This window comes from Pinus tabuliformis, chromosome 1_2 (assembly GCF_031772625.1).
Source record: "Pinus tabuliformis cultivar Carrire ecotype Pingquan chromosome 1_2, CPIR1, whole genome shotgun sequence".
NCBI classification, from domain to species: domain Eukaryota; kingdom Viridiplantae; phylum Streptophyta; class Pinopsida; order Pinales; family Pinaceae; genus Pinus; species Pinus tabuliformis.
In genome coordinates this window covers 651,742,671-651,763,398 of record NC_142298.1, presented here as the reverse complement: position 1 = coordinate 651,763,398, position 20,728 = coordinate 651,742,671, and the positions used below count along the sequence as shown (strand labels likewise).

Here is a 20,728-nt window from a genome sequence, read left to right as displayed (position 1 = left end):
TTTCCACAAGGATCAAGCCATGGACCAATGCAACTAGCCATTATTTCCACTTGGACGAGTTATCCCTCTCATTCTTTCTATACAAGGAAGCTTTCAAGCTCCTCAACTTCATCTAGAATTGGATTGAAAATATTATGTACTGCACTAAAGTTTGCTGGAACATTTTAATAAAAGTCTTTGGGGTTTCAATCAGTGTGGAAAATGTCAGGAAAAAATCAGGATTAAATCCCAAAATTGCGATTTTTTTGGCTGGTTGATTAAATAGACCAACTTTTTGCCGATTTTTTCACTCCCAAAAAAATCTGGATTAAGTCGTAAAAGTCCCTATTTAATCGGTAGTCGACCCAAACAGTCGCCGAGACTTCCCACGTCGCAGATAAGAGGCGAAAAAGTGGAAAAAACTCATCCTTTTTTGTTGTTTTTGCTCCCATTCATCCCTGTGGAGAGAGGAGTTGTTTGCCATTGCCCAAGAGAAGGAGATTTGCTAGTTTTGTGGTGGGGATTTGGAGATTTGTCCACTGCTCAACGTGAGAGATTCAAAGTGCCAATTTGCTGCTACCAGGTATGTATTTTAATTTCTCTCTTAGTCTTTGTTACACAAATGGCTTTTTAAATTTTTCTATAATTCTATTAGTTTGTTTTTATCTTATTTTTGCTTAGAATTTTGAATCAAAACATTGTTTAGAATCTAGATTGAAGCAAAACTTCAACTTTCAAGAATCAAATGACAAAAATTCAAACCCTTGTTTAGTGAATCTGAGTGTGTTCAAGTGAGTGAGAAGAGGCATCTAAAATTTAAAATCATCAATTGCATTGGTGTTTGCTTCTTATGTGATGGGAAATTTTTTATTTTTTTCAATTTTTTTGTGCCCTGGTTCAAATTCAAGTTTAAAGTTTCAAACAAAATGCTAAGGCTTTTGGACCCTATGTGGGAATATGATGAACCTGATACTATACCCGAATCTAGGGTGTCAATCGAATGTATTTGACTTGCAAGTTCTGTGGCAAGCATATGTAAGGGGGGTATCAACAGGTTAAAATTCCATTTTGGGGAAAATTCCGGTGCAAAATTTAGACCTTTGCCCAGATCCATCTCCAGAAATCATCTGGCAGGCCATTAAATCGTTGATGGATAAAGAGGAGGTAAAAGACACCAGGGCAGTACTAAAAGTCCAACTTGTAGGGGTCTCAAGAGTGGGGGGAAGTGAGAGTGGTTCTTAAGCATCACCTTCCACACCGACATGTCCCAACCCCTTAGCTTTCTCAACTTTTTTTGTTCCTAGAACCACACCTGGTGCACAACCTGGCATCAAATCGGCACTTCAAAAAAAGGAAAAGGCAGAAGCTGACAGGTTGGTCAGTGTCTTCTATGGAGTGATGTTTCTTTCAACATTTCCAAGACAAACCCATTCTACCAACCTATGTTTGATGTTGTTGTTGTCGTTGGCCTGGGGTACAAAGCCCCTAACTTTGTAGAATTGAGAGGGCCTATTCTTTAAGATGAAAAGACTGATTGCGCTTCTAGATTGGAGTAGTTTAGGGCATCATGGGAACACACTGGATGCATAGTCATGTCAGATGGTTGGACTGACCAGAAGGGTAGGACCCTTCTTAACTTCTTGGTTAGTTGTCCCAAGGGGGGAATGTTTATGAAATTTGTTGATGCATCTGCACACATTAAAGATGCATGTTTATTATGTGAGTTGCTGGACATCTTCATTCAAGAAGTAGGCCCAAGAAATGTTGTCCAAGTCATAACAGACAACGTTGCAAATTATGTTGCAGCAGGCAAGTTGCTTATGGAGAGGTATCCTAACTTGTTTTGGACACCTTGTGTTGCTCATTGTATTGACTTGATGTTGGAGGATATAGGTAAGATTCCTCTTGTGAGGGATATTGTTGAATCATCCAGAGGAGCATAACAAAATTTATATATAAGAATGCATATGTGCTTAGCTTGATGAGAAGATTCACCAACAACAAAGAGATGGTGCGTCCTTCCATTACACGATTTGCCACTGCTTTCATATCTCTTCACTCTCTGTTGAATTCTGTGTGGGATGTGAAGAGCATGTTTCTTTCACAGGATTGGTGTGCTTTATCTATTAGCCGCAAACCAGAGGGAGAGGGCATATGCAGACTAGTTTCATATGATCAAAGCTTTTGGGCAAGAGTAGAGGAGGCGTGTGCCATTTCAGAACCTTTGGTAAGGGTCCTTCGGTTGGTTGATGGAGACAAGCCCACAATGGGCTACTTGTATGAAGCCATGGATAGGGCCAAAGAAGCCATTCGTGCTTATTATGAAGATAAGGGAGACGAGGGGTTGGAGAAACAACAGGTCATAAGGAGAGTAATTGATGAGAGATGGAACAATACCCTCCATCGCCCCATTCAAGCTGCAAGTATCTAATTCAAACTCGCATTTGCTTACTCTTGTGGTTTCAGATTTGATGTCGAGGTTATGGATGGATTCTTCACTTGTGTTGAGAGGATGGTGGCATCTGAGTAAGAACGTGAAGATATTTCTAAAGAAATGGAGTAGATAGGATGGGAGGTGGCACATTTGGTTTTAACATGGCTATTAAGAATAGGACGGCCAAAATGCCATGTAAGCTTCAGTTTGTTTCAAACTTGCAAGTTTAGAATTTCAATGTTTTAACTTTTTTTTATGTTTCTCATTTTTCTTTTAACTTGTAGATGCTTGGTGGACAAGCTATGGTACTAGAGTACCCCATCTCCAAAAGCTTGTCATTCGAGTGCTCAACCAAACATGCAGTTCCTCTGGGTGTGAGCGCAACTAGAGTGTATTTGACAAAATACACAGCAAAAAGCACAACAAGTAAAAAAAATTCAAATTAAATTTTTGAATTCATTTGATTATTTTTTATATTTAAATTTTATGAGTACTAATTTACAATCTATGACCCTAATACAGATTGGAGTCCCAATGCCTCAATGACATGGTCTACGTCTACTACAATCTTCGATTGTGGGTGAGACAACTTCAGAAAACTCCTGATGTGGAAGCCATCTCATTGGACAATATTGATACCACAGCTACATGGAGGGTCGAGACTGACAAACTAACCATGGACTAGATCAACCATCTGCCCCCTGACCGTGATGTTGCTTCTCCTCCTCTACATGTTTATGTGGAAATGAATTTATTTTGATGTTGGGAATACTTTAGATGCTAAAAAAATAAAAATAAAATGAATATTTTTGTATTTTCTTAATTTTGCCGACTTTTTCAAAAAAACTCCCGACTTTAACAAGTTTTTCAATTTTTGGACCCTTGCCAATTTAATCCCGACTTTGACTTTTTCGACACTGGTTTCAATTCAAGGTGTCTCTCGCTTGATGATTCATGGTATGTGTTGAATTGATCTTAATGCTCTAATTATCTTTAACTAAAGATTATTGTTCCATAGCTAGTGGTTGGATTATCTATTAGCACAGGTATCTTGCTTTAGGTATTGGGCTAGAGTAAACACATTGAAGCTGGTAGATCTAGCAGGTATCTCTAGATCTCTAGTCTATTTGTGTGAATCGAACCCCTCTGGAACTAATAGTCTATCTTTTGTGTAGAGATCTTCAGATATTCAGCCCTTGGGCATGCCCCAAGTTCATGGACTTTGAGGTGATCACATCTTGTTTGGACTCCGAGCTTATCTAACGATCATTGGTGCAAGGTCTTGGTTTGGACATTAAATGAAAAATATTTCGCTCGCTTATTTTCAAAATCTACTTGGGTTATAAATAATTTATTTGTTAATTAGAGCTAATACTTCTCTTGTAGTTATTGTAAATTATTTATAAATAATTTTCTAACCTTTGTATATTTTCCCTTTGTAAATAATATTTTTGGGATTTTTATTTTAGATTTTTCTAGATCCTGTGGCTTCGCTCTAAATATTTGACTTGCAAGTGCCATTAGCTCAAGGATTCAAAGACAAATCCGAAGCTGGAAACTTGAGACCTTCACCTAGCCTAGACGGCTAAGGTTTGGGCCTAGATTCACCTTTGCAGGGGTCGTCTAGCCAAGAGGAGTGTGTTCATCCAAGAAGAGTTGATCTAAGGTCTAGACACCCTAAGCTACAAGACCTAAGTGCTATATTTGTAACACCTAGCCTCTAAGAGGAAGTCGCTAGCCCTAGAGGGCCTTTTTTTACTGCAGAAACTAGGGTTTGCACAAGTATTTCCAATCTAAAAGCTTTGCAGGTCAATTTTGTGGCTCTAGTCTGAATTTTTGTGGCTCAAAACCACTTATTTGCTTCATCAAGGACAGTCGCAAGGAATTGGAGGCCTCTTTGGCCTAGCCGCAGGGATTTGAGGGCTTGTAGCCCTAGCCGCAACCTCTACGTAGTCTTTGAAGGCTAGCCGCAAGCCTAGAAGGGCTTAATAAATTTACTGCATGTGATTTTAAGGGCTAATATCTTGTTTTGCAGTCCTAACATCATTTTTGCAAGGGTTTATGGTTGGTTCTCACTGAATATTTTGTCATTCATCCATAAGGGTTTGATTTTTCTTGGCTAACTAGTGGTTTTGCAAGGCTAATATCCATTTTGAAGAGGTTTTGGGAGTTTATATTTGATTTTAGGCCTAACTGTAGGCCTAGAGGGCCTTCTCTCACTTAGCCACAAGGGTTTCTAGGGCTTCTAGCCCTAGTGGCAACCCTAAAGGGCCTCTAAACCCTAGCCATTTGCTTGATTTATCATTTGAATTATTTTTTGGGCTAATCCCTTGTGTTTACAGGTGTCTTGCACTTGTTGGAAGCCTCACATCACATTTTTTTGAAGTCATTTTCCTTAATTGCTAGCCTAGGAGGCTCATCTTGTCCTAGTTGTGGGGTTTGGTGACCTTCTTGCTTGTTTTCAAGCTAATCATTTGTGGTTGCAGGTATTCAAAGGCTTAATCATTGCTAAGTCACTTCATTTGGTGCCTCAAGCTTGTCTAAACTTGGAAAACTTGGTAGTAGAGGAAGGTCACTAGGCCTAAAGGGTTTGATCCTCTCTCCCTTCCTCTCTTTTGTTTACTATCATAAATAACCATATTTGAAGACTAATCTAAACAGTGACATAATCAAGTGTTAATCACTGTAAAGAAGCCTTAAAACATCGGCAAATAATCCTAATAACTCTAAGTAATACACATCAACTAAGGGCTTAAATAACTTGTTTTTGCATGCTTCTCATTCAAGTTTTTTGGGATTGATTTCATGGTGAAGGGAATTTGATCTGATTTGTTTAAGTCTGGTGCATTTTCAAAGTAATAGCATAGTGAAGAATCATTGGTAAGTTAATTGTATAAGTCTTTCACCTTGAGGATAGCTAGTTAGTTCATTAACTTGTCTATTGCATTCTTGCATTGTCATTGCTAAGATAGATAATTGCCTCTTTGCATTTTGCGTCATTGCATTATGTTTTCTAGCATCCATTATTGTTTAAATGCACTTGTTGACTTCATCATATCACTATTAGTAGTCTCATCTTGTGCTTATCTCCTGCTATGTAAAAAATTAGTTAGTATTTAATTTTAGGTTTAATTACACGAAAGGGCACGATCATAAGATCATGTCCTTTCCCCAAAGGGTGCCCATGGCAGTATATAAGCCAGGAACCCCCATTGTAAACATTCATCATTTGTCAATTCAATTATAAATATATATATATATATATATATATATATATATATATATATATATTTTGTGTATCAAGAAGTTTTACACTTCATCTGGTATCAGAGCCAACACGAACTGGTGACACCCACAAGTTCTGCTGGCCATCAGGCCCTACGGGCTTTCAAAAAAAAAAAGCGGTGCGTGTGGACTATCCTTGTACTGCCTGGAGGTGTTGTTATGGTGCTCTGCGGCTAAACAACAGCTACGTTTTCGTGGCTGTGCGTGTTCTGACCAGTCGCTGGTTGTCAGGACGTGGCATAAACTCCACGGACTAATTCTGCGGTGACCTGCGGTTGATACGCTGAACCATCGCCGAAAACCTGCGTCGTGGAATATCCCGTGTGGTGGATCTGCAGTTAATGGGAATAAGCATTGCGGTGATATCCGCTTGAGGTTTTTTTTTTGAACGGTCAACGGGAGGTGACCCCCCACCAGCAGACGTGACGGTAGATATATAAATTTATATATAACGTCAAATATATATATATATATATAATTTATTTATATATAACGTAAAATATATATTTATAACCTGAAATATATATATATAACGTTAATTTATATATAATATATAATATAATATAATATAATATAATATAATGATATATATATATATATATATATATATTATACATAACTTAATTTAATTATAAGTTTTATATATATATATATATATATAAGTTAATTTAATTAATTAAAATTATTTTAATTAATTAAAAGTTATATATATATATATATATATATATATATATATATATATATATATATATATATAATTTATTTTAGCTAATTAAAAAATATATATATTTTTTAGCTGGCAAATAAATACACGCTCCCACAAACCCGCTCAATGTCGACAATGACAATGGCGGATTTCCAAAAAAAATGTTGGACGCAGAGCATAAGATAAATAACAACCACGACGAGGTCAATAAAAGATTAGATGATTTCCAAATCAAGCTTGAGGAGCAGGCTGACAATATCAAAAAACTTCAAGATACGACAGATCGAATAGAAATAAAGATGGAAAATAACCGTGTCCAAACAAAATCAGATCTCAGAGAGTCCTTAACATTGCTGAAACTTCTGTGTAAAAAGATGAATTGTACACCCGCACAACTACTACAAGAAAATGAAGAGAATCAAGAGCACAACTCATCAAATTCAACAAAGTCAACAGACTCTCATGAAAACGCTGAATCCCCAAAAAAATCAGTGACACCCCACCAAGAAGTGAGTAACACGACTCTTACAAACAAGCAACTCTGGGATACCTTTACCAATCAACACCCCTTTTTCGCTCAACCATTAGTGACATACCAGCGAAGGGCAAAAATCGAGATGCCTAAATTTGACGGAAACGAAAAAAACAATGTTGCATGGATAAATAAAGCAGAAGAATACTTTGAGATATATGACATCAATGATGATGACGAAAAGCTCAGGCACGCATCCATGAAAATGGAAGGGGAAGCATATAATTGGTATATGTGGTGGAAAAGACAACACACGTCATTAGCTGGAGAAAATTTAAGGATGTATTCTTTAAAAGATTCCAAGGTGTAAAGGAAGAATAGTTCTTTTCAAAACTCATCAAATTACAACAAAAAGAAGTGTGGACGAATACACTCAAGAATGGGAGACCTTAGTAACACAAGTCCCTGTTATCAGAATCTCGTCTAATTCAGTCATACGTCTCGGGACTCAAAACCCATTTACAAGCAGAACTTGAGATGCATGACATTACATCAATAGAAGTAGCAAGACGAAAAGCAAAAACAGCCGAAAAGAAATTCGAACCAATATTTTGGTCAAAAGCGTAAAAAACATATTCAAGACGAAGGATACCCCAGTATGTGGACTCAAATAATACGAGATATGTTCCACCACATCGTCGTGAAGATGAAAAATCTAATGTGGAAATGCAAAGGATAAAAGAGGGTAAATGTAAACGTTGTGGTGAGAAGTGGGACCCCAAACATAGATGTGCTAAAGGAAAAGAACCAAAGAACCTATATAATTGTGAAGCAACCAATGATTCAAACAGTGAAGATTCTGACATAGAAGAAACAAAAGATGCCCCAGAATTCTCACCAGAATTAGATGACAGAAGTATTCTGCAAGTGTCATTACCAGCTATGACAGGTATATCACAACCTCAGACCTTAAAGTTAAAAGGACACATAAAGAAGAACAACATAGTGGTTCTCATCGACTCTGGTAGCACACACAATTTTTTAGATGCAAACATGGCAAAGAGACTCGATATTTTTCATTTACCTTACCAAATATGAAAGTGATGGTAGCTAATGGTAAGAAAATTTATAAGGTGGGGAAATGCCATAAGGTCAAATTGCAAATTCAAGACTTTAATTTAGAGTCTTCGTTCTTCACAGTACTGTTAGGAGGAGTAGATGTACTCTTAGGTATCCAATGGCTATGAACTTTAGGTACTTATGCTGCCAACCATCAAGTACAATTTATAAAATTCAAATGGGGAGGTCAGAAGTACAAATTACATGGATTCCAAGCACCAGAAAATCAAGTTGTATCATCATCTCAGATGATGAAGCTGAGTCGAAAAGGCGCACCCGCTTATGTCGTACAATGTCACCAATTAGAAATGTTATCTGCAAATATGACCAGTGAAGAGTCACCAAAGATACAAGATCTAATTCGGAAGCATGAAAAGTATTTCAAGACCTACCTATGAAGATGCCGCCTAATAGGGAAATTGAGCATATGATAGAAGTCAAGCCAGGATCAGACCCTGTCAACATCAAGCCATACCGATATCCACATCACCAAAAAACAAAAATTGAGAGATTAATCCAAGACCTTTTAAAGTGTGGGACTTTGATCATCTTGGAATATTTGATCAAGTGGAAGGACTTACCCGAAGAAGACGCTTCTTGGGAGAATAAAGCATTTTGTCAACAACATCCGTCGTTACATATGCTTTGAGGACAAAGCATTCTTTCGAGAGGAAGGCAATGTTATGTAAAAAATTAGTTAGTATTTAATTTTAGGTTTAATTAGACGAAAGGGCACGATCATAAGATCATGCCCTTTCCCCAAAGGGTGCCCATGGCGATATATAAGCCAGGAACCCCCATTGTAAACATTCATCATCTGTCAATTCAATTATTAATAAATATTTATATATATATATTTTCTGTGTATCGAGAAGTTTTACACTTCATCTCCACTCGTGATTGTACTTAAGAGAATATTGCAGGTATCTATTTGGTTCATATTTCTCTCTGTGTTCTAAATTTGCTCATGTTCCTAATTGCATAAGAGAAATTAAATGAGATCTAATTGACTCTAATAAGCATCTTGAATGATTGATGATTGATAATCTTGTTTCATTGGAATAGTTGTTAAAGTATTATTTAAGTGCTTCATTCATTTGCTATTGTCATCTTGTAATCTTATAACATTGTGAGCAAGTGGCTTAATTTTGGCATATTGAAGCATTTAACTTATTTGTGATCCCATTGAAGCAATCACTCATATCTTGCACCTCCATTCTAAGTGAGAGGTGCATCTCTAAAATTTACCTCCACGCATAAGCTTGGTTGAAAGAAAAATAGGACCACCTTCTTCACACAATTTGAGAAGTCTAGGCCCTCATTCACAATTAAAATAGGTGACCTTGCAGTTCTCAATTGTCAATGCATAAACTATAAGTCTCTAGATTTACATCACATTTACTCATGAATGATCACATAATGAAAATAGAAATATCCAAAATCAGCCACAAGAAATTTCTAATTTCTTGTCTCGTGCTTCATTGGGAGTCTCCTCCTACATAGTCGAACAACCTTAGTGCTCTTGATTAAATACAAGTTTCATACCCTAGTACCCTACATGCTCTTCATTATTGGGAGTCTCCCCTGCATAGAGGGCTTGGTTCTCTTGATTAAATACAAGTTCCATACACTACTACATGATAAAATCCAATGGAAACATTGCAATCCCCCCAATCCTGAAATCCTGAAAAACAGATAAGTCTGCTGGATTTTGAGTGAGATCTAAAATTCTACTTTCTCCATATGAAATCCAATGAGGGAGAAACCACTCTCAAACATCCTGAGTCATTTCATGGTAATGTTAAAAATTTAAGTAAAGTGATAAAATAAAGGAGAATATCATTTTACTTTAAGAATTTAACATTACCATGAACTGCATATCAACACTAGGGCAAAATTTCACTTTTATAACTTTGGACAAGCATCTAGAAGCAACTAGAAGTCACTAGGATAACCTAAAAATAAATTAAAAATTAAAAAAACACAAGTAAAAAGCTGAAACATGAGTCGTACGGCCCTGAAACGTGTTTCAGGCCGTACTGGCCATGTTTTAGTTTCGTGAAACGTGGCAGTGCGGCCTGAAACGCGTTTCAGGGCCGTACCACACGCATTTCAGCATTTTGTACTCGTTTCCGTATGGAAACGCCCCCTTGCCCTACATTTCCTACAACATAGGAAAGTTCGAAATTGAATCGAACTTAATCGTTGCCGAACTCGAATTCGAACCCAGACAGTGTGACATAGATTGTACTTACAAATCTCACTTGCCATGTGACATAGATTGTACTTACAAATCTCACATGCCATTTAATTTTAACCCAAATTGCTAGGCCATTCAGTTGTGTCTCCTGGACATGTTGGTTCCCAACAAATTTCTCATCATCTCATCCTTAGGGACTACCCCACTTAGCCTGCATTTAGGAGACAGCTTGAACGGAGAGGGCAGGGATCAGCGTGATAGCCCCTACCCTGAGCGTTGTCGCATTTCTATGTATAATTTGAGAAACAACAAAACCGACATGAAAAACAGTTTGATATTTATTATCACATGTATTTGAAGGGGTAAAATATCAATCATGAAGACCAACCATAGCTACAAAATTCAACAATGCAACCCGATTCACAGGTTGAGTTGATACGGGCGGACGTTGACTCAGCCGAGTTGATTGACACCAAGTCAACTCAGTCCAAGTTTGAAAACTATGATTGATAGAGTAGTAAGATTGTATTTGACCATGTTGGAACAACAGTCATAAGTGCTAAGTTATAACAGTGTAACAGAGGTTGGAAAGTGAAATAGAAGTACCATTTTTTAGTCTGAGTTTTCAGTATTTTGGTGAGTGGCACTGTTTGTTTATACGTTCAGAATTTGATTTTAATATGGACAGACTATCAAACATAAGATTAGAAGAAAGTCAAAAATTTAATGTGAATGACTTCAATACCTGGAAGCACTGAATGACTGTAACTTTAATAGTGGGTACAGATGTGAGAGAGCCGAATAACAATAAGAGAATCTGGAGCATAATACATTTGAGTCCAAGAATTTTGAAGCTATGATGCTTATTAAATTTTCTTTGGTTGATGAGATGTTGCAGAAGTGCAGGATGGTGAGGATGCTCATACAATCTGGAAGCAGTTATGATCATTGCATGAGATGTCAACAAAGCTACAGCTTTCTCTATAGAAAGTATGCTCCTTTTGATAGATACAGAAAGAAACTTGCATGTCAAACATCTCTTAAAGATTAGAGACATTAGAGACCAATTATTGGTGATTGGTAGAAATGTACAGGAAAAAAGGGTACTAGTGAGGAGTTCAGCCACTTGAGGAAGAGCCATGTGAAGGTACAGCAGAGGTCCCACAGCTGTATAGTTGTACGACTGCACGTGGGCATGGATTCTAACCATGGCAGATCTCTTTCATCGAAGGGAGGTCACATCTGGTCAACCAGTGAATCAAAATCAATTGAAGCAAGAGGGATATCACTAGCTCAGGTCATTGAAGAAGAGGGATTTGTTTATGCAAGGACTCATTCATGGGGACGTTCTCCACTACAATATTTGCCTCCAAATTGTGGAGATCTAAATAGTTCTGGTTGGACTATTGTGCATTTGTTTAAGGCAAAATCTGAATGGGTTGCAGACCCAAAGCTCAAATCCTTGGAGGATTGGCAGCCATTTCCTCAAAAAAATTGCCAGATTCACCAGATACAAAGAAGGAATTGGTTGTCAGTTTGTCTATGGACTCAGGAACCTAGATGATTGAAGCTTCTTAGGATGTGCAAATTGATGGCATTATAAAGGAACTAGCATCAGTTTCAAACGAATCGTTCCCTAGCATAGATATTGTGGGTGCAATTGACTTCATATAAGTTGGTGCACAGAAGGTACGACTTAATGGGGTTTTATTGCTGGACAATAATGTTGTGCCTTTCGAATAAGCTTCCACTTCTAATGTGCCAGCAGTTGATAAGGTTGTCTGTGCAGGGGATTTTAGTTTTTTTCTGGCCAATAACGACTATTTTGAAGGGAAACAAAACCTTAAGCATCATGGGGTGATTCTTTACTTCCTGTGTAGCATGTTGGATGAGGTTGAATTTAATAAGTGATGTCGGTTGAACTGAGGATTGAAAGGGGTGTCTATGAATTCCTATTGGGGGTTGGAACTAAAAATATGTTTTCCTATTGTTCAATAAAAAAGCTACAGCAAAGCAAGTTTTACAATAGGGGATATTTGGCTTATGTTCAATCTAGAGGGTTGATTCTAAATCAGAGGATCAGGAGCAGCTACACTATCCTTCATAGTTGTTGTTTTCTCTTCCAACTGATTTATGGTTTTTTCTGGATCTGTTTGGCAATTGATTTTGCAAGGCGTTGATTCCAAACGGATGATGTAATTCATTTCAAGCCAACTTGAGGGTTTCTGTGGAAGTGGATCTAAAAAAGAAGTTGCCTCCATTTACCTTTGTCATGACTGTAGATGGGATCTGGTAGCTTAAGGCTCGCTATTGAAATTTTCCCAATGCTTGCTTTGCATGCTAGGAGCATGTCCACCCCATCAAAGACTGCCCTGATCAGAACCCCCCTCAGAGTTCTTCGTAGAGTGCAAGGGCTTCAACTTCAGTAGCCCCTAAAGATAAAGTTGGTTCATTAATTGGTTTTAGGCCAAAAGGGCAAAGGAGGATGACCCACAAGCCAATGATGGTGAGCATTTGATTCATTAGTCTCAAAGCTATGTGGCAAATTTGATGTTGGTGTGGTTGTGGTACACGAGACCACTAGGAATGCAAGAGGACTTGTCTTGTAACCAGCTCTAGATCTTGTTTCTGGAGGACCTATGGATAGTTCCCAGAGTCAAAGCACTTCCCAGACATCTCTAGCAACTACTAGTGATGGGTCATAAGGTATGGATGTTGATGATAGTTGACAAGTAAAATCCAACAAGTAGAAAGGAGTCTTGTCTCTCATTTCTTTGGAAAAGCTTGGTAGAACAATGAATCCCACTCCACAGGTGAGGTCCTTCAAGGAAGCCATTGCCATTTCTCCAAACAAAGGTGCCTCTTCTTTGGAGGATATAGCGTTTAGCAACAAATTCAGCACTTTAGGTAACCCTCTCTTCTTAGAATGAAGCTCTCCCTTCTCTCTTGGAATGTGAGAGCGATGACAATCCTAGGTTGCTAGCAAATTGTATGTGCAATGCTTCAAAAGGTTATGTCGGATGTAGTCTTTTCACAAAAGGTCAAGTTTGTTAGCTTTTAGCTTTGACACTACGTGACTTATGCCCAGAATGGTCCCTTCTAGACTATATATCATTCTCAAGGGAAAGCAGATGGATCTGGCTATTTCCCCATGTTTGTAGAGCTTTGTTACAGCTTATGGTTGTGATCTTGACAATAGGTGTCCATGGATTACTCAATTGATTCAATAGAAATTGCTAGGGCTTTGTTCAATGTATACAACCTATTACCACACAAACTAGCACCTTTAACTTAAAGTCCCAAAGATAAGGTACTAACCTTGTGGAACTAGGTGGCTGGCCACTGTCGCCTCACCAACTTTCCCCTGCACTTTAGGCTGGGTAAATGGAATCCTAACCAAGTGGGTTCCCCTATGGGTTACTAAGCTTAATGTGTATGTAGTATGTAGTGGGAGCATGAGAAAGCTTAGCATCATAAACAAAATGGAAAAATTGATTTAGATAGTTGGGGAGTGGTGGATAAAAGGGAGACTAGTGCCTTCAATTGCTTGGACAATGGAGTCATGTGAGTAATCTTAGAGAGCAGTTCTAAAGGAATATTAAGAGGTAGCAAGCAATTGCTTGATATGCACAACTACACACCTAACTTGGTTGTTTAATCTACAAGTGCGATGGTGGAGTGGATCCCATAAAACATCCACTACTCAAAGCAAATTTCAATGGTGGCCCCTACCAAAGAATACAGTTGCCATGACAAAAATTTCATCAATACTATTCTAAAATTCTTTTATTTTATGTGGTATCCTTTGAATCATGATGTGTTATTTCTTGAGAATCCATAATATAATGTTTCTTGAGAATCAATAACATTCATGTCAAGGTATAAAAATATTAATTTTATGCCCAATGGTAGGGCTCTTGTTTCAACCCCAAACATCCTTTGCCAGTAAAAAATCTTATGCATCTAGTTTCAAATAAGCAATTGAAATCAGTATCCAGTTTCCAATAAGCAATTGAAATCAACCACTCTTGCAGATATTTTATTTTACATCACTTACGGCATGATCATTGCACCAAGAAGAGAGATTGCTATTCCAGTTGCTCCATGACCTTTTAGTCTTGGAATGAATAGTCCCTTTATCACTTCTGCACTAGATGGTTTTGCATATTTTATCTCCACAAAGAAACAGCTAGCTATGGTGAGGACCAAAAAGGAGATAAATAATTCCAATTTCCGCACCTGCATAAAAACCGAAAGCAATCTCAAAATTATTATTAAAATGCAGCATAGGAAGAAATACAAACCAATGACATCGATCATCCCAACTATGAATATTGGATATATGAGGAAGGATTACGACTCCTCATACTTTAAATCTGTTACAATCCTACCTATTATCTAATACCGATAACAAGTATTTACCCTGAATGACCCATTCTACTTACCCCATATTGCTGCATGGCAAGAAAACCCAGAGTACTGAATCCTGTGAAGATAACTCCTAACCATAGTGGAAGACGAAATAACATATTCAAAGCATAGGCTGTCCCAATAACTGAAACATTTACAAATTACCAAGAAGAGCATGCATTAAGTTCCCTCACCCCTAGCAGAACTAACAAATGAAAGACGTTAATTATACAACAGTTCTAGTCTAGATTCTATAGACGTATGGATGTTTACACAGACATAAACGTGTCTAAATAAACACATACACAAATGCATTCATAACAAACATGAATGTCTACGTACGACTATCTGTGTGGCTGAGTGCATACACACATGATAGAGAGAAAGAGAAAGAGAGTATAGCCAAGCTGTTTATAATGAACAAATACAAATACTTATCCTAATGTATGGTAGAGAGTTACAACCTTCTGGGATATCACTTGCTACAATAGCTAGTTCAGCAAGTAACCAGAGTATGTAATTAGTTTTGGTTGGATACTCTGCTCGACAATGCTCTGCCAAATGTTTCCCTGCATATATTTAAGACGTGTAGAAAGTTCTAATTAGAATTACAATGCATATCTAGCTGATACTAATCAAATTGATACTAATCAGCCCCACAAAAGAGAAAAGGGGAAAGCAATATATAAACCATAGAAGCAAAGTGTGTAATTAACTATTACAAAACACGTACCTGTTACAACTCCTAAATTTGAAGCTAGAGACTGGATCACAGCACCAGCAACAGTTGCCAGTAAAAGTACCCAAAGAAGCTGCAAATTCAGGAATTTACAAATTATTTCATATGTTTGAACCACCAAATATAGACATTTATATCATTTTCAAAGTCTAGAAATTTATATCTTCTAGACATATTATTTGTTATGAATAAAATATGTATATAAATAGTAAAAATAATATAAATAATAATAGACATAAACAATGATTAATTAATTAATAATCAGTAGGGAAGAGGCATGTCTCTACAGACATGACCGTTCGTGAAAGGGTACTTACCTAGCTGTATATACAAGACCCTCACTCTCAATTGTACCATCATCCTTACTCATACATTTTAATATATATTCTTATATCTCAATGGAGATCTACATATTCCAAGTCTTCTGGAGTATTTAACTTTAAGAACAAACTTTGTTCGTTCCATTTGGTATCAGAACTATTCGATCCTCTGGTTGCTTAACCGCTGCACAAAGCCGCATTCTCCGATCCAAGTCCTTGGCCGTCAAAATTCGTCAAGATCGCTGTATGTTTCACTACCAAAATTTGGAGTTTCTCCATAGCGCCATTTAGGCCTTTGGCCATTTAACAAAAAAAAAAGGTAATAAGTTTTACTTAAGATAATAATGTAAATTTTGAGGGAAGGAACAATGGGGTCTAATTTGGAAATGAAAGATGGAAGATTTCCTAAAACTTTTAGTATATGTATCTATGCGTTATTTAAAATCAAAGGATCACTTACACGAAAAGATGTTAGCATCTCTATCGATCCTATTCAAAATAATAATTATGTTAGTACTGAATGTGCTAACCGGATGGTGATCCCTGAATCGAATATAATTGAAACGAATTTTGTTGACACAAGTGACAAACAATATGACATAAGCAATCTACAACTAAGTATTGGAGACTATACTTTTGTCTATTCAATTCACCATTAAAACCTTATTTTGCGACAATAGTGATGTAGTTCTGGGTTCACCCTAGAATGAATCACTAGGATCTTTTATCCTAAATATGAACAAGAAGTTTTTGACATTTTCGTACAAAAAGAAAAAAGATAACATTGTAGGATGTTACAATGAAGCCAAATTATGTAACACCGGAAGATATGCAAGATATCGCAAAAGTAGTTTCTCAAGAAAGTAAAAAGGTAATACAAAATATGCAAAGGGAAATTGACAAAATCACCACTGACAAAATGAAGAAGTTACTTGCCTCAAGTACCACAGCGAGAAATTATTGACGCAAATTAAGAAACTTAAAAATGACAAGAAAATATTGAAAAACAAACTAGAAGAACTCAACACGGAAAACATATCGAAGTCTTCAGACATAGCTAACCAAATTGAAGAAAGAGGAATGAATAATGACCCAATCAATATCAGAACTCAAGAAGATGACAACCCAGTTGAAGGGAAAACATATTCAAATGTTGCAATTCAGACGATGAAAATTCCAAGTGAAGATTCTGTAATTAAATCAACAACACCAGTTTCTAAAGTAAATCAAGAAAATTCCAAACGCATGATAAGGGAAAATCAAACCAAAAGAACCCCTTATCTACATCTTAATCACGAGGATAGACACCACGATGAATCTACGAATTTGTATCACTCAAAACATAAAACTTATGCCCCGAAGAAAAATGATGTCAACACAATACAATCTGATGATAACAAATTATCCCAGCTATCAAGTAATTGGCGAGTTTCACAAAAGATTAATTTAGGATGATCTGATTCCTAATCAGTTCAGCAATTGTATTTATCGCTCCAAGGATCATATCAACTTGTATCGACGAAGATGACAGTTCCGAGACGAGAAGACATTCGAAACAGAGAAAGGGATCAAGCCTTTTTCAGTAAGCTTTGAGGACAAAGCTTTTTGAAGGGGAAGGTAAAGTTATGAATAAAATATATATATATATATATAGTAAAAATAATATAAATAATAATAGACATAAACAATGATTAATTAATTAATAATTAGTAGGGAAGAGGCATGTCTCTACAAACATGATTGTTCGTGAAAGGGTACTTACCTGGCTATATATACAGGACCCTCACTCTCAATTCTAGCATCATCCTTACTCATACATTTCAATATACATTCTTATATCTCAATGGAGGTCTATATATTCCAAGTCTTCTGGAGTATTTCACTTTAAGAACGAACTTTGTTCCTCCATTTGGTATTAGCCATTGATAGTCACAAACTAATAGAGTTATATTCCGGACATAATGAAAAAAAATATTGTCATGATGTCTTTCTATAAAGAACCATGTTATTGGCATCTCATTCTAAAAGGCAATGCTTCATCTACTAGCAATAGGATTGTTAATGTTTACAGACAAATACTTGGTCTTTGTCAGGAATAACCGTAACAACAGTAGTAAGAAAATGCTTCTCCAATTTAGTTAGAGTATATAACAGAGGCCGTGTAATAGGCAAATCTGCCATGTGAGATTGATTAACCCTAATTTTGATCCATAGGATTAGCATGTCTGATTGGCTGACACTGATGTGTAAACTAACTAGAATTACAAATAAATTTGTGCCATTGATCAATGGTTATAAGTCAGTCTGTTTGGCAGTGTTTAAGTTGACAGATGTTTGTGTCATATTTACATCCACATGATACACAGCTCTGCATTAAAAGATTTTGTCTACAACTAAAACAAAAGTACTGAAACACAAATTAAAGCCTTAGATCTGCATTAACGAAAGCTCTGAACAGAAAACTCAAAAGTGAAAACAGTGCATATCAAGAGATGAGATCAGCTCTGCCAAAGATGAAATCTGATGTGCACAAACAAAAGATTGAATGTTGTGGACAACATGCTGCAATTTTGTAACAGCAATCACCTTTTCTCACTAACACATAAGAAAAATACAATACTGATTTCAAGTGACTACAATGGCTTCTCTCAAGCCTTCACACTCTCACTATATGTTCACACGCCACACATGTATGAATATATAACCCTAATTAGTGTCCTCTTCCTCATCTAGTCAAACTTAATGAAAGGGAAAAGAAGTTACAAAACTTGAGTGCTAATAATAGCTATTACACATTCTACCATGAAAGAATCTGTCATGACTCATGACTGTCATAACTGTGTAAGGAATCCATCATAACTGTCATACAATCAGAATAATACCATTGTATATACCTTCCACTCTATGCATTTTCGTTTGTAAAGATTCTTCTGGAAATATAAGACATTTTTCAAAAAAATTAAAAAAACTCTTGTGGACCCTCTCATAACCTTACACTAACTGAAAATAGAAAATGCCAAGTATCATAAGTGTAAAGAACCTGACATACAGGTGCAAGAGAATTTCTCACACATGCCACATTCATCCCACAAGGAATCCCCCCCAGCACTCATGCACCTTCTTCCTAGGAGAACAACTTGGAGCAATCAAAAACTAACACTCCTTTGCAATGAAGGTGTTCTCCACCAAGCCCAGCTTCTTTCTCAAAATCTTGAAACCTTTGCAAGGGGTTTTTTTTTAACGTCAACAACTTGCAGATCGTTAGAAACATAATCAAGAACAATAGCTCCCCTCTATACTCTATCTCTTAGGAAATAAAATAGGATATCTGTGTGCTTGGAGTGATCATGAAAAACTGGATTCTCAAAGAGCCTGATGCAAATCTGATTATGATAGTACATTGTAACGTCCCTGACCGCGTAGGAGAAATAAGATGGGTTCCGCTAGCCTAATAAGTCCCGTAGGCTAAGGCGGGGAAGAAAAATTAATAAGGGAACATGACCCGCCTAGGAAAACTTTATAATTACCTAAGGGGTAAAAACGGGAGCTTATCCTAGGCTAATGAAAAGTCAATTTAATTTTATAAAGTGAAAGTCTCCTAAAGTGACTTTATAAAAAATTTAAAAGGTAAAATGGTGGCAAAAATAGCCACTCAATTATAAAAAGATAAAAGTGAAGAGTCACTCATCATTCTTTCACTTGCATTTTGAGAAAAAAGCTCTTGGAGAGTTTTTGGAAAGAAGTTTAGGGTTTTGGGATCTCTAGCGGCCATTGCTAGCTTCAGTGTTGAAACTAGACACCCTAGTTGGTCTTGAGAGTGAAATCACACAGATTTCACCATGGGAATTCAATGCAGAAGATATTAAGGTAAAGAGGTCTTATCAATTGATTTTATCTTTTGATACTGTGTATATCATATATCTTTTCACAGGAAGAAGATTCAAGCTCAAACTAGAATCCAAGTGACTGTCGAAGGAGGTTGAATCTCTCTCCCCTTGTGTTGGATGAGTTCACTAGAGAAGAGGTCGAGTTCGATAAAGGAATAGCACCCAGGCTATTGGCTTCTTGTGGCATGAGTTTCCCATCTTAAGGGTGTCCTTGTTCGCCAAAGTCTAAATTAGATGAGTTGACTTTCTTTTTGTTCAAAGGAGTCAGGGTTATCCCTCTTTGTTGTCGGCGAAGATCCCTTGTTGTTGGTGCGTACCTGAGCATATCACTTTCTGGAGACGAATTCACCTACATTTATCAGCTAGTGGCTGGTATCTCTGCAAAGGGTCAGTGTATCATTGTTTTAGGTGTGTTTCTCCATATCAAAGGCACATTTATCCTCTATTTAACAGATTGTGTACTCTTCCTTGTCTTTGGACTGATATATGTATTATTCAACTTGTTATATATTGTTGGTTCAGAACGTGTGGTGTCATTCTTGAAGTCTAGACCATTACTTATGTCCCTAGGCAACGTATATATGTAATGAAAGGTTACAGCATTCTTATAAGGAGATAGTATCGATATATTTGTACAAGCGGCCACCTATACCAGGTTTCTCCATACTTTATGCTCTATGTCCTTGCTTATAAAATTGTATATTGTGTGCAATCTTGTTGATGTCTATTTCTGGGCTTTCCTTGTTGGATAAATAGTGGTTTAAATGGTTGTAATATGCACATTTCAGTGATAAATAACATGTTGGGCTCCATATATTTTTTAAACTTAACCTAGGTTGTGTGTATAGACATTTATTTGGTTCTGTACTTGATTTATTGTGTGCCAAGACAAGAAAATACACCTACAATAGTATGGTCTCAAACTATTTGACGAAAAACTTCAATGGAACCCAAACAAACTTTGAAAATTAGAGGGTATTTTGGGGAGATTTTTAAGAGGGAATCTTACAGTGGTATCAGAGCAAGTTCTTGGACAGCTGTGGGGTTTGAAGGCAGTTTATCAGTGATTAATCAGTGGTGAAGATCATCCATACGTCACTTACAAAAGACACTACAGAACCAGAGAGCCCACTCTCATCCTAGAGGGAAAAGCAATTCCAGAAATAGAAGAAGAAAC

At 36.9% G+C, this 20,728-nt stretch overlaps 1 protein-coding gene across 5 annotated transcripts in view; it reads right to left on the bottom strand.

The window, feature by feature from the left end:
* Positions 1–20,728, bottom strand: part of LOC149207369 (metal transporter Nramp6-like) — a 210,612-nt gene that overhangs the window by 128,813 nt on the left and 61,071 nt on the right. For all 5 annotated transcript variants that reach the window (XR_016252618.1, XR_016252619.1, XM_089395703.1 and 2 more), the window contains exons 4-7: positions 15,339–15,417; positions 15,070–15,174; positions 14,641–14,750; positions 14,253–14,434 (exon numbers count right to left, since the gene is read on the bottom strand). Coding sequence is in view for 3 of the 5 variants with exons in the window: in XM_089395703.1 (XP_089251829.1) it covers positions 14,253–14,434; positions 14,641–14,750; positions 15,070–15,174; positions 15,339–15,417 (476 nt within the window). In the remaining 2 variants the exon portion in view is untranslated. The remainder of the gene's footprint in view (positions 1–14,252; positions 14,435–14,640; positions 14,751–15,069; positions 15,175–15,338; positions 15,418–20,728) is intronic.